At 40.8% G+C, this 14350-nt stretch overlaps 1 protein-coding gene, 1 long non-coding RNA gene and 1 pseudogene across 16 annotated transcripts in view; 1 reads left to right on the forward strand and 2 right to left on the reverse strand.

Moving 5' to 3' along the window:
• The window catches only part of LOC138845140 (uncharacterized), a 34949-nt gene that overhangs the window by 13199 nt on the left and 7400 nt on the right, over positions 1–14350 (forward strand). The window lies entirely within an intron of this gene.
• Positions 399–13482, reverse strand: LOC108177244 (nucleophosmin pseudogene; annotated as a pseudogene).
• KIAA0825 (KIAA0825 ortholog) overlaps positions 11076–14350 on the reverse strand; it is a 448051-nt gene continuing 444776 nt past the window's right edge. For 13 of the 14 annotated variants that reach the window (XR_007922664.2, XM_070056461.1, XM_051853959.2 and 10 more), the window contains one exon: positions 11076–14293. Coding sequence is in view for 11 of the 14 variants with exons in the window: in XM_070056461.1 (XP_069912562.1) it covers positions 14176–14293 (118 nt within the window). In the remaining 3 variants the exon portion in view is untranslated. The remainder of the gene's footprint in view (positions 14294–14350) is intronic. The other variant, XR_007922665.2, reaches the window with a different exon arrangement.

Genomic DNA, 14350 nt, shown 5'->3' on the forward strand with positions numbered 1-14350 from the left:
ACAAGCAGAGTTAGACAGTGAGAGAGAGAGAGACAGAGAGAAAGGGCTTCCTTCTGTTGGTTCACCTCCCAAATGGCCACTATGGCCGGCGGCATGCTGCGCTGATCCAAAGCCAGGAGCCAGGTGCTTCTCCTGGTCTCCCATGTGGGTACAGGGCCCAAGCACTTGGGCCATCCTCCACTGCACTCCTGTGCCACAGCAGAGAGCTGGACTGGAAGAGAAGCTATCTGGACAGAACCGGTGCCCCAACCGGGAGTAGAACCCAGAGTACCAGCGCCGCAGGCGGAGGATTAGCCTAGTGAGCTACGGCACGGCCCTTCTGTATTATAAAAAGGACAGCCAGATATCAACTGTTAAAGAAATGAAATAAGATGGAAAATTTTAACAAACTGTTTAAGCTAGTTTCTTAGAGAGACTTCCTCCACTGCCAAAGATCTTGAATAGCCTCCTGGTCAGTCATCTGGAAGCAATTCTTCACATAATTGATGAATTTGGCTTCTACTTTGGGAAGAGAACCACCTTTTTCTATACTTGCTTGCATTTTTGCTTTAATGTCTTCTACAGAACTAGGTCCTTTTGGTGTTTTAGGAGTTTTTTCCTGTTTTTTTGAAGGATTCTTGACCTTCTGATCTTGGTGTTGATGGTTTTGAGTCTTTCCCATTCTGGTTTGATTTCTGTGCATTTTTGGCTGTATTATCTCATATAGATTTCTTCACTGGAGCTTTTTCTTCAGTTTCCTCATCATCAAAATCATCATCGTCATCATCTTCCTCATCGTCGTCATCTTCATCATCTTCAGCAGCAGCAAGCTTTACTTTTTTCTGTGGTACCTTGCTGCCACCTCCAGGGGCAGATCATTTTCCAGATATACTTAATAGCTTCACATCCTCTTCCTCCTCGTCTTCTGTCTCTGTATCTTCCTGCACAGCTACTAAGTGCTGTCCACTAGTATGCACCGGCCCTGAACCACACTTCAACCTTAAGACCATAGGTGGTGTTATTTCAAAGTCCCCAAGGGAAGCTGTTGGCTGTACAGATATATTCAGTGTTGCCAGTGTTATTTTAATTGGATTGCCTTCAGTAATTCATTGCCTCTGCTTCAACAGTGTGCAGTTCATCCTTTGCACCAGCACCTAAACTGACTGTTCTTAAAGATAACTGGTGCTCTCTGGCCTCAGAATCAGCCCTCAAGGCATTCGGATCTGGCTAAAAAGCCCATGAGAATTTCTCAGGCGTGGAAAGCCAAGACACTGTGGGAAAAAAAAAGACCTAAATGAAAGCCAAGACACTATGGCAAAAACAAACAAACAAACAAACAAAAAAACCTACATGAAAGATCTCTGTGAGTGAGATCCCAGCAGAAAGAACAAGCCATCAAAGGAGAAGTTACCTTTCTCTGAAGGGAGGAGAGAACTTCCACTTTGATTATGGCCTTGTCTGAATAAGATTGGAGTTGGCGAACTCAAGAGGCTTCCATAGCCTTGGCAGCTCATAACAAGAGCCTCGGGTGATTACTTGACATCATAAATAAGAGTGTCAATTGTTAAATCAACAACTTACTCCCCATGTAGGATTTCTGTCCTTAATGTGTTGTACTATGCGAGTTAACAGTAAAACTAGTATTCAAACAGTACTTTATACTTTGTGTGTCTTTGTGGGTACAAACTGTTGAAATCTTTTAGTATATACTAAGTTGATCTTCTGTATATAAAGATAATTAAAAATGAATCTTGATGAAGAATGGGATGGGAGAGGGAGAAGGAGATGAGATGGTTTGCAGGTGGGAGCGTGGTTATGGGGGTTAAAACTGCTATAATCCAAAAGTTGTACTTTTGAAATTTATTAAATAAAAGTTTAAAAAAAATAACTGGTGCTCATTTTCATTATTGTCCACTTTAAAGTGATAATCTTTGTCAGCCTTTAGTTCACAACCGAAAAGATAGTTCTGGGGCTTCAGGGGGCTCATGTCCATGTTCATCGAATCTTCTATGAGGCAGAGGGACGAGCTTAGGGGGGAGAGAAAGCGGACGGAGATCAGACATCCACTGCTGTAAAGAACAGCCACGGAGGACAGAATCACGCCAGGGTCATGATATGTACTTCTAACGTAGGACTCCCTTCAGAATTTCCTGTAAGGTTGCAGATGTCTGGTGGTGATAAAAGTCTATCAATTTTTAATTATATCTGGGAAATACTTTATTTTTTTCTTCACTCCTAAAAGATAGCTTCACTGCTTATAATATGTTTGGTTAGACATTTTTTATTTTTCCTTTTAAGATCTTGAACATATCATCCCACTCTCTTCCGCCTGTATGGTGTCGTCTAATTGGTTTCCCTTTATATGTAACTGGACACTTGTATTTAGGATTCTAGCCTGGTCCTTAGCTTTTGACAGTTTGTCTATCATATGTGTTGAACAAAGTCTTTTTTGGTTGAGTCTGATTTTGGTCTTTGAGTTTCCTGTATCTGGATGTCCATATCTCTTTCAAGAGTTCTAAAGTTTTCAATTATTATTTCATTATATAGGTTCTCAATGCCTTTTTGATTATTTTCTCCTTCAAGTATACCTATAATACAATTTTTTTCTGCTTAATGGTATCTTATATCATGTAGGTTTCCTTCATACTTTTAAATTATTTCCTCTTTATTTTTATCTAACTGGGTTATTTCAAAAATCTTGTCCTCCAAATCAGAAATTCTTTCTTCCACTTGGCCTGTTTTGCTTATGACACTCCTAATTGTATTTTTTATTTAATTGATTGGCATTTTCAGCTCAAAATTTTTGTTTTGTTTCTCTTTACTGATTATTATCTCTGTTGAAATTTTCATTCATGTCATCTATTGTTTTCCACAATTCTTTATACTGTCTATCTATATGCTCTTGCATCTTACTGAGGTTTCTTTGGATCATTATTTTGTATTCTTTTTTGGACATTTCATAGATTTCTTTCATATTGAAATCAAAACTACTTTGTTCTTTTGGAAATGTCATGCTTCTTTGCTTCTTCCCATTTGCTGTGATCCTACACTGATGCCTGTGCATATGGTTTAACAGTTCCTTTATTATGAAATAGTTATGAAATAGTTTTCACTGGAAAAGACTTTTTTGTTTAAATGGAATGTGGAGTGTCACTTTGGTTGTTGATTTGGCTTTGGATCTAGATGAGCCCAGAAGTGTAACCTCTAAAGTGGTTTCTTCAGTGTTAGTCAATGACAGCAGTGTCTACAAGCTCCACAGTGGTCAGGTCTGCAGTGGTTTATGCAAGTAATAGTTGACTTTGAAGTGGATGTGAGCTTCCAAAGGTATGTGTCTTTAGTCTCCAGAGAGTTGGGTGTCAATCATACCAAGGTTTGCGATGGCTTTAGCCATGTTTCTGGTGCCGTGGTATACAGAGGGTGCTGCTCCCTTGTCCTACAAGGCAAGCCTGAGTGATGCTGGGTTTGTGGCACCAATGGCTATGGGCTTGGACAGAATGCTATGGATAAGACCTTCCCCTTTGCTTGCTATGTGGGCACGACTAATGCCAAAAATTTGTCTCAGTCCCACAGAGTGATTGTAGGTTATGCTGAGGATTTTGCAGACAGATATGGGTCTGGAGCACTGGAATGCAGGTAAGCTCTTCCACAGTTTCCACAGATGTGTTCTGATGACTCTGAGGAATATAGTATTAATCATCATAGTCCTGGAACTCCAAAGTGAAGTGGGATACCTACCCAGGTCTCAAAGGGCAAGTGCCAGTTATGCTGGGGATTGTGCACTGTCAGTCACAATCCTAAAGCAGAAGAGTGCTGGTAGGGCCCTCTGGATCCCATCTGTGAGTATAAATTACTCTAGGAATTAAAGCATCAGCAGCAACAACCCTACATTTATAGGGAGGAGAGATGGATTTGCTCCCCAGTTCCCACAGGATATGCAAAAGTGATGCTTGGGCTTGGGCTTTGCCCCCAGACCCCAAGCACCCTGTGGTAAGAGCTGCAGAAGGGGCTTCCTCAGGTCTGGGTCCCTGGGCTTGTGTATGGGATGTCGCTGCTGACTAAACACAAGAAGCCATGGAGAAGCTCCCTAAGTGGCACAGAGCGAGGGCTTATGCCCAGAACTCCTGAAGCTTCGGGAGTCACAGGGGCCTGCATTCTTCCCTGGAAGATGTCCTTGGTGTCTCTGGGGGCTTCTGGTAGTGAAGGGCTTTTTGCTTCCTCCTAAGATGGGCAGGGTTTAGCGGCTGCTTAGCAACAGCTCACTTCTAGCACTTTGGGGACAGAGGAAGACAGTGTAGATTTTTCTTTTGGTGCAAAATTCCCACTTGGACCCCAGTGAACCCTCCAGACTTGATTTAAAGTCAGTGTGGACTGTGAACTTCCTCCATAGGTAGGCTGTCCATCTGCGGCCATAGCAGGGGTCATGGAGCTTTCTGTTTATTTCTTCCCAGCAAGATGCTGTCCCCTTTTCAAGGCAGCTGGGGAAAGAGCAGCAGTTGACAGCATCAGGTGTTCTGCTCTGCCCCTCTCTATCTGCTGGCCTTCAGAGGCTCTGTGGTTTACAGATCTGTTCACTTCCTTCCTGAAGTTTCCCCCTCAGTCTCTCCAGTTCTAATATTTTATATATAGAACCCATTTTCTGATAAGATGGTGTCCCATAGCCAGGGCACTAGGATAGGTATGGCAAGTGGACACTAAGTGTGGTAGCAGGAGTGACCATGTGATCTCTCTCTCTCTCTCTGCTTTTCAGAGTCTCTGTGCTATTTGCAGTTCTTGTCACTTCTGTACTCAAGTGTTCCTTCAGCCAGTCTCCCTGATTCTGATTCTAATGTTTTATATATAGAAAACTTTCCCCAGCAAGATGGTATCCCCCAGCCAGGTGTCAGCGCTTTTTGTAATTCCTGTCACTGTTTTACTGAACACTACCTCAGACAGTCTTCTGGAAATGCAGTTTTTCCCTTGTTCTGAAACATCTTCCAGGCTGTGGTAGATGCAGATTCTCTCTGTTCAGTAACCTTGATCCTCCTCCCATAATGGTCTCTTCATTATTCTACCTGCTTCTGTTTTTGAATTCCTATAGTTGAGTCTCCAACTGGCAGATGTAGAAGTCCTTTAAAAATTCAAATCAGAACTTGTTGCTTTCCTGTTCAAAATCTTTAATAGCTTCCTTATTCATGTAACATGAAATCCAAAATTGTTTCCATAAGCCTATAGAATCATGCACTTACATAGGCTTATGAGAACAATTTTGGATTGCATTCTGTATGCCTGTACTAAGGAAGAGGGTTTTTTGTTGTTGTTGTTGTTTGTTTGTTTGTTTTTGAGGAATGTGGAAGAAGTTGGCCAACAACCTTGGAGTTTGGGAAATGGCAATTCCCAAAGATGAGTATCTACCTCTCATGCTTGAAAATATTTTAGTGTAAGAAACTGATTGGAGGTGACTGTGATGGCAGAGTATGGAGACAGAGGTGTCAGGTTTTCTCACCAGCAAGTAGGGATGATTGTACATGGCTGAGTGTGCTATCTGCCAGGGCTGACACAACAAAGTACCTCCAACCATATGGCTGAAATAACAGAATTTATTGTATCTCATAGTTCTGGGAGGTAGCAATCCAAGATCGTGGTTTTGACAGGGCTGCTTCCATCTGAAGGCTGTGAGAAGAGTCTTTTTTGTGTTTCTCTCCTAGAATCTGGGAGTTTTTCTGCTTTCTTTGGCTTGCAGTCATATACTCAGCTCTCGCCTTAATCTCCCTGTGTGCTTACCTCTGTGTCCACATTTTCCTTTTCATAGGAACACAAGTCAAACTGGATTAGCACTCATTCTAATGACCTCATTTTGACTTAATATATTTGTAGAGACCTTATTTCTAAGTAAGATCACATTCTGAAGCTGGTAGGGTTAAAACTTCTGTGTATATTTTGTGGGAGGACCACAATTCAGCCTATAACACTGAGGTACAATTGTTTTGGGACACGAGAGAAGCAGCTCTACTAGAAAGAAAAGAGAGGGCTCAGCACTGTGGAGCAGCGGGTTAACGCTTTGGCCTGAAGCGCTGGTATCAAGTGCCGGTTCAAGTCCTGGCTGCTCCACTTCCGATCCATCTTTCTGCTGTGGCCTGGGAAAGCAGTAAAAGATGGCCCAAGTGCTTGGGCCCTGAACCCGTGTGGGAGACCTGAAGGAAGCCCTGGCTCCTGGCTTTGGATTGGCGCACCTCCAGCCGTTGCAGCCAATTGGGGAGTGAACCATCGGATGGAAGACCTCTCTCTCTCTTTCTCTCTCTCTCTCTGCCTCCCCTCTCTCTGTGTAACTCTGACTTTCAAATAAATTAATTAAAAAAAAAAAAGAAAAGAGAAGCTAATGAACCAGCAGATAAAGCTGTGTGATGTAAAAAAGAAGAGTTGTAGTAGGAGAGCTGAAAGGGCGTTGTGAGATGTTGCCTGGAGTTTTCATCCCAGCTATCAGCGAACAGCAATGTGGGTGTTCCTGTCCAAAACTATACTAAATGTACTTAATGTCAGAAGGCATCAGTCTTTCGGCATTTGCTGCAGAGTAGACAATGATCCCTGTTTATGAAAGCCATTCTCTCCCATCCCTCAGCTGACTCTGAAGGATTTCAGAGTAACATTGGGTAACAGTGTGAATGTAGGATCAGAGGAAGTAGAAGGGGAAGAAACTGACACAAAACAGATCATGCTACTTCTTTCCAGCCACAATTGTGGATCAGACCAATGTGGGAGTGGGGGCCCATGTCCAAATAGCACTAACATATAAACTGGGATTAAACTTCCAACACATCAAATTTTGGTGACATAGTCAAACTGTAGCAAACACTTTAAAGTATAATTGAAAATTTGCTGGTAGCTGTGTCAGGTAGTTTGAAAATGGAAAACTCAAAGGGACCCTTGTTTCACAGAATAGGGGCACTCACACTTTTGTGAGTTTTACATCCAGGATTTCTACCAGGTTCTCACTGTAAGGATCAGAAAAATATGTCCTCTGGCAGTGGAAGGGAAAACTATTTTGAAATGTGCCCCGAGTTTTTTGCTTTCCTTAACAATGCATGCTTTTAAGGAAAACTATTTTTACCAGAGCCTAACCCAAGTGGAGGAATGGAATCACTCAATTCCATTCTAGTCTAACCTTACAAGGGAGGATAGACAGCACATAAGAAAAGAAGACTTATATCAGTCAATGTAAGTAGAAGGGCAGAACTCTGAGAGGATAAATTTAAAAATATATACAGATCAATAATACTGTAATAAAATGAAGGATGCTTTTCATGAGCTCATAAGTAGACTGGATAAAGCTAAAGAAAGAATCTCGGAACTTGATGATGTGTCAGTAGAAGCTTCCAGAACTGAAATGCAAAGACAAAAAGAATGAAACAGATGAAACAGAACTATGGGGCAATTACAAAAGGCGTAAAGTTTGCATAAAGAGAATATCAGAAGGGGAAGAAAGAAAAAATAGCATTAGATCAACAATTTGAGGCAATAATGGCTAAGGATTTTCCAAAATGAATGACAGACATCATCCAGGAAGTATAGACAACCTCAAGCAGTGCAAATGCCAAAAAACTTCATCTAGTCATATCATATTCAAACTGCAAAAAACCAAAGACAAGGAGAAAATCTTGGGGCTGGCTCTGTGGCATAGTAGGTTAATCCTCCACCTGAGGCGCCGGCATCCCATATGGGCGCTGGTTCTAGTCCCGGCTGCCCCTCTTCCAATCCAGCTCTCTGCTGTGGCCTGGGAGGGCAGAAGAGGATGGCCCAAGGGTGTGGGCCCCTGCACCTGCATGGGAGACCAGGAGGAAGCACCTGGCTCCTGGCTCCGGATCGGCACAGCTCCGGCCATTTGAAGAGTGAACCAACTGAAGGAAGACCTTTCTTTCTGTGTCTCTCACTGTCTGTAACTCTACCTGTCAAATAAATAAATAAAATGTTTTTTTTTTTAAAAAAAGAAAATCTTGAAAGAAGTTAATAGTACAGGTTGGGGAATACCTCATCTGTGGAGGTACAGGATAAGAGTTATATTGAACTTTTTTTTAGAAACCATGCAAGAAGAGGGTGGAATGAAATATTTAAACATCAAGGGGATTTGTTGCCAATAGACCTGCTGCTATGGGTTGAGTAGGACTTGTATCCTCAAAACTCATGTAAATGTTTAAATTCTGAAATCTCAATGTTAAGGGTGGATGGATTAAGGGTAGAGACTTGATCTCAATGTAGTGTCTGAGAGGTATGTCTGGCAGGGGTCTTTAGGTCACTAGGGGTTTGCCCTTGGAAGGTGTTTCTCACAAGAGAGTTGATTATTTGAGTTTCAAGTTTAACTTACCTTTCCTCTTTGCTTCCCGAAGGCTTACCATGTGATTGTCACTCTGGATCTGCCACGAACAGCCTCTCTAAGACACCTCCAAGCCATGAGTTGAAGTCAGCCTTTTTTTTTTTTTTTTTTTTTTTTTGACAGGCAGAGTTAGACAGTGAGAGAGAGAGAGACAGACAGAGAGAAAGGTCTTCCTTCTGTTGGTTCACCCCCCAAGTGACCACTACGGCCGGCGCATTGTGACCAGTGTGCTGCACCGATCCGAAGCCAGGAGCCAGGTGCTTCCTCCTGGTCTCCCATGCGGGTGCAGGGCCCAAGGACTTGGGCCATCCTCCACTGCCTTCCCGGGTCACAGCAGAGAGCTGGCCTGGAAGAGGGGCAACCAGGACAGAATCCGGTGCCCCAGCTGGGACTAGAATGTGGAGTGCCGGCGCTGCAGGTGGAGGATTAGCCAAGTGAGCTCCTTTTGAATATTTTAGTTAAAGTAACAAAAAGAGAAACTAATACATCTACCACGCAAGAAACATTAATGGAAGATTTTCATGGGGAAGGAAAATTATGTAGATCAGAAGTTATTGAAAAAAAAAGGAAGATCTTCAGAGGAGGAATAAATGAAGGTAAAATAAAATCTTTTTAAAAAAAGATATATTTATTTATTTGAAAGGTAGAGTTCAGAAAGGGAAGGTGAAGAGGGGGACGGGGAGAGAGAGATGTCTTCAATTTGCTGGTTCACTCCCCAGATGGTTGCAATAGCCAGGGCTGGACCAGGCCAAAACCAGGCACCTGAAACCTGATCTGGGTCTCCCAGTAGGTGGCAGGGGCTCAAGTACTTGGGCCATTTTCTGCTGCTTTCCCAGGCACTTTAGCAGGGAGCTGGATTGGAAGTAGAGCATCTGTGACTCAAAACAGTGCTCAAGTGGAAAGCTGGGGTCACAGGCGGTGGTTTAACTTGCTGTGCCACAGTGCTAACCCCTTATTTTTCTTATTGTTAATTGACATAACAGATAACAGTCTGTGGAAAATAATAATAATCATAACATTTTATCCCACAATTATAATTTATGGGTAAGTAAAATGAATGACAGTGATGTTGTAAAAGAGAGAGAGGAACAAGAAATACTCTGTAGATGGCAGTGGCACTACTCATGAAGCAGTACAGAGTTGCATAAAAGTGAACTTGGATTAGTTGTTAGTGTATGTCACAAATTCTAAAGCAACCACTTAAACTTTAAAACAAGAAATCTAATTGATGTGCTATGAGAGGAGAAAAACTGGAATCAAATAAAATGCTCAATTAAAAACAGAGAAGGCAGAGAAGAGTAGAATTTTAAAAAGGAAGAAAGGAAGGGAGCAGAGAGTGAAGAAAGGAGAAAGCTTAAACAGGGTTAATGAATAGAAAACAGTTAAAATGATTTAGACCATATCAAACTTTTAAGTAACTAAATATAAGACATTCCAAAAAGGCTACATGTGACCAAAAAAGCAGTAATACATGCCTACGATATTATGCAGGGATAGAAAAAAAAAATCTGACAAAGCAGTTTGGCAAATAGAGATTTGAGGAAAATTAGATTTTCTACTTGTACCCCCACACAGTACTACACATTTATGTTTTATATATGTGTATATATATATCAAAATATATATGGTAAAGAAATTATAACATTTTAAAAAGTGTGCCAAATCATTATATAAAATCTTGTTTTCATGGTTGGAATAATACTTCTTACTTGGAATATTAAGGATGCATAATTCTTCAATCCCTTCTTGGTACTTCTTTTCTTCTGTTATTTTTTTAAAGCTTTGTTACTTAGGGGCTGGCTTTTTTTTTTTTTAAGTGTTTATTTACTTATTTGAAAGCCAGAGAAACAGAGACAGAGAGAGAGCGCACACAAAAGTATCATCCATTCATTTGTTCATTCTCCAAATAGCCTCAACAGGCAGAGCTGGACGAGGCTGAAGCCAAGAGCCAGGGCCCCATCTACATCTCCCACATGAGTGGCAGAGGCCCAAACACTCGGGCCATCTTCCACTGCCTTCCCAAGCACATTAGCAGGAAGCTGGATTGGAAGCAAAGCAGCTAGGCTCAAATGAGCACTCACATATTGGATGCTAGTATGGCAAGGAGCAACTTAACCCACTGCACCTTTTCCTCTGTTATTAAAATGCTTTTCCAGCTTCAAGCTTCTCTTCAGTTCTGAACTTTCCTATTCTTGGTTTTCCACAATTACTTACACAACATAAACTTTACTCTTATCTTCTCCGTACTAATCCTCTCATACATGTTAACAGCTGATGCTTTAGTTCATCCTTTTAACAGATAAAGAAGAGCACTTTAAGAGGTGCAATCTCATTTTGAAATGTTTGTAAATAAACTTGGAAGATGACTTAAAAAAATGAATACAACTTTTTTTAAGACACGAACTATTTCCAACAAAAGTATTTTTAAAAAAATCAAAAAACACTTAAAGATTTTATAGTAAAAAATACTAATTAAAAACTACCTAAAATTCTTTTTGATTCAAGAATATTTGAACTGAGGTAATAGAATATTGTATGTAGGCACATACTGAGAAAAAAAACAAGTGATTTTTTCCCATTCTTTGATAGTTTTACAAAAATGTTTGGTAGAGGTATTTATATAAAATATAAAATAACTGAAATATATAATGTTGTTTATAATTTATCACAAATTAACCCATACTGTTTCTACATAGTAACTGCTAAACCAGTTATCTCTTTATAATTACACAAAATAAAGTCAAGCAGAACAGAGAAGGAAGATAATATTTAATAGAAAGACAATATATTTATAATAACCATATGGGGTGTTATAAACTGTTAGGCTTTATTACTATTGTTAACTTATACAAATTCAAAATAAATGTGAGATACAACAACTGTTTTGAAATACTGCTTCTTATTGTAATTCAAAAAAACATTGAGTATAAGGTGAAAATGATTTTACAAATCCACCACTTGTCATTTAACATCCCAAATTATAAACTTAATTGCACTTATGTCAATAGTAAGTTCATAAAGAATACAAGAGAAAATTCAAGTGAAGCTCTCTTTCTCTTTCAATCTCATCCCACTCTTCCCTTACTATACTTCTTTCAAGTGGGAGTCATATAAAAATTTTTTTCTGCAGGAACTAACTCACTTCCTAGGATTAGTACAGCAGTATACAAATTCAGTGAAAAAAGTGGCTTTAAAAGACACTTGAGATATATTAGAAGACAACCCAAGTGTGAAAAGTTGTTTTATTTGGCCTATTCACCTTACATTTTAGTGTTGCATAATTATGCTGTTAGACCCTCGGGGTGAGGATGCTAACACGTCGAGAGGCACACCCCAGAGACTCAGATTCCAGACCAGCTGATGCAAAAGCAAGAGGATTTATTCGGCGTCTGTGCAGACGGGCCTCCTGAACTCGGGAGTCCAGAGAGCACCCCCAGTACAAGCCACACGGTTTATATACCCACAGCGACCAATCCAAAGCACTATAGAGTCCATGCACACAGCAGTCCAATCCTCGAGTTGTTCATGTGAAGGGCATGCGTCTTCTATCCAATCAGCTACGGGATCACATGGGAGGCATGCACCTCGTCGCCATTTTGTTGTTTACTTCTTTGGTAGTTCCTTTCCCTGCCAGCGCCATATTGTTCACCCTGAGGGGGAACAACGTCTCGCTCCCTTTGTTCCCCTGGTGGAAGAGCGGCGTCCCACCTCCCACACCGTTATTTGAGTATTAGGAGGTATACAAACTGGGTTAGGTCTTAGCACAGCCAGGCACAAGTGTCGCAGCTAGCTAAGCATAGGGTCCCTTATTTTATAGCTGCACCTAATTTTAGCTTTGGGGGAAAAAGTTTAGGGCTGTAATTTTAAACTTTAATTTTTATTTGGGGCAAAGGTGACTTCTTGTTTTTAATGGTATTGGCTTAGGTCACTCCATCTTGGTTTGATTTTTAAGGTTCTTCAATGCAAATTTAGTACATATGTGTAGACTATCACTTAGGTTAAGCAACAGTCAACTGTTGCCTTCCTTTGACTGTTATAATAGTTGTTTATAGATAAGATCAGATGGAACATGAGTTCTCATAAAATTTACTTACAATTTTTAGAAAATATTTTAACCACATCTTAAAATACTTGGTTCATTACTATACAGCCAACTAAAGTGGAATTAAAAAATAAAAGGTGTTATTTGGCAGGCAGCTGGCGACTTGGCCATTTTTGTAAGTTCACTTAAAGAAAAAAATGCAAGAAATTTCTATGGTGGCCTCTTCTGCATCCCAAGCTTTCACTCTTTGAAAAAAATGCATGAGGCGGCTGCCACTATGGCATAGCCGGTAAACCCACTGCCTGTGGCGCTGGTATCCCAGATGGGTGCCGTTTGAGTCCCACCTGCTCCACTTCCAGTCCAGCTCCCTACTAATGTGTCCAGGAAAGCAGCAGAACATGGCCTAAGTCCCTGAGCCCCTGCACCCACAGGGGAGACCCAGAAAAAGCTCCTGGCTCCTGGCTTTGGATTGGCCTAGTTCTGGCCCTTGTGGCCATTAGGAGGTGAAGCAGCGTATGGAAGATCTGTCTCATTGCCTCTTCCCCTCTCTCTCTGTAACTTTGCCCTTCAAATAAATTAATAATTTTTTTTTAAAAAAAGCATGGAGTTCTTTTCCTTTGGAAATCATGCAGGCTACATATATTTTAATATATAAAAAACAGAAAATATGAGAGTACAGATAATTTGTGATTTTTTAGGAGAACATCAGAACCTATGATGTTTGAAGTCAGATGATCTAAAATGTTAACGCATGACACAGGCTTCTCATAGATATCCTGAGGACTGCTCAACTGCCTCATGGTTTTGCTGTCTTCTCCTTTCAATCAACTGTGTTTATTAACTGCTTACTCAGTGGTTGCCACTGCAGTAGGCACATGTGGAGTTATACAAGGGAGACTTCATATTAAATTGTCAGGGCTTCAAGGTCTTCATGATCTGATATTAGCACTGAGGGCAAGGACATAACAACACCCATGACTGTACTTGGCAGAGAGGGTGGGAGAACATACTTTGTTTCCTCATGGTGAATGCAAGTGTGGGCATCGATGGTGGGAATAAGAACAGTAGTAGGATGATGAGCAATGGGACAGGGATCGTTGCACAGAGTTTTGAGCATAATTTTGGGAGAAAGGTGGTTTTTGATTTATCCAAACAGCAAGGGAGTGGATTGAGCCCAGAGGATGGCAGTTTCCTGCACATGGAGCCATTTGCTGTAGGACCTAACAGTAGATGCGTCAAAGTTTGACTTGGGTTTAGCAGGAGGACTGAAAATAAGGTTTCTTGTGGCTGTGCTTGAGATACACTGGATGGGAAGAGGTTAGGTGGTAAGGGAGGCTGGTACAATGCTGGGTACTAACGGCAGTTAGAACCTGGACTTGGGCTACAGCTATAGAGGATATGGAAATTTTCAGATGACTCGGGAGGCTATATGACTCCACTCAACTTAACATCCAAATACAGTATTTAAAAAATCCTTAGGGGAAACATTACCAAACATTTTGCCTGTTGTCATAGATACTTCGGGACTGAAAGGAAGAAAAAAAGTAATTCAGAGGGAACACGAGATGGCAGCAGTTATATCATGTAAAAAGAAAGATGGGGGAAAGAGAAACATTTAAAATTATTTTTAAAATCAAAAATATGTAGCACTTTATTCTTTGCATGCTGTATCCCTTTTCAGTAGAAAGATTACTCAGTCATGGGTTTCATGCTTCACAGCACATCTGAGCTTCATTCTGACTACAGCAGAAATCCTACCCTGTTACATGTGAGTGTCTCCTAAAATAAAGCTGTTGCTGTTTTCTGCAGATTACTGTTCTTCTGTGTTATCCAAGGCAGAAGAGTTCTGTATGGTGCAAATTTGTTTCAAACGTTCCAGCATAGCTTTTTCTTCCTCTTCTAGTGTCTCCTCATTCCTCATTTCCCACCTAAAAGAGAAAGCACATCTTAGTATTTTTATAACTTCCAAACTACAGTCACTGGTA

The sequence above is a fragment of the Oryctolagus cuniculus genome, chromosome 14, assembly GCF_964237555.1.
Source record: "Oryctolagus cuniculus chromosome 14, mOryCun1.1, whole genome shotgun sequence".
NCBI classification, from domain to species: domain Eukaryota; kingdom Metazoa; phylum Chordata; class Mammalia; order Lagomorpha; family Leporidae; genus Oryctolagus; species Oryctolagus cuniculus.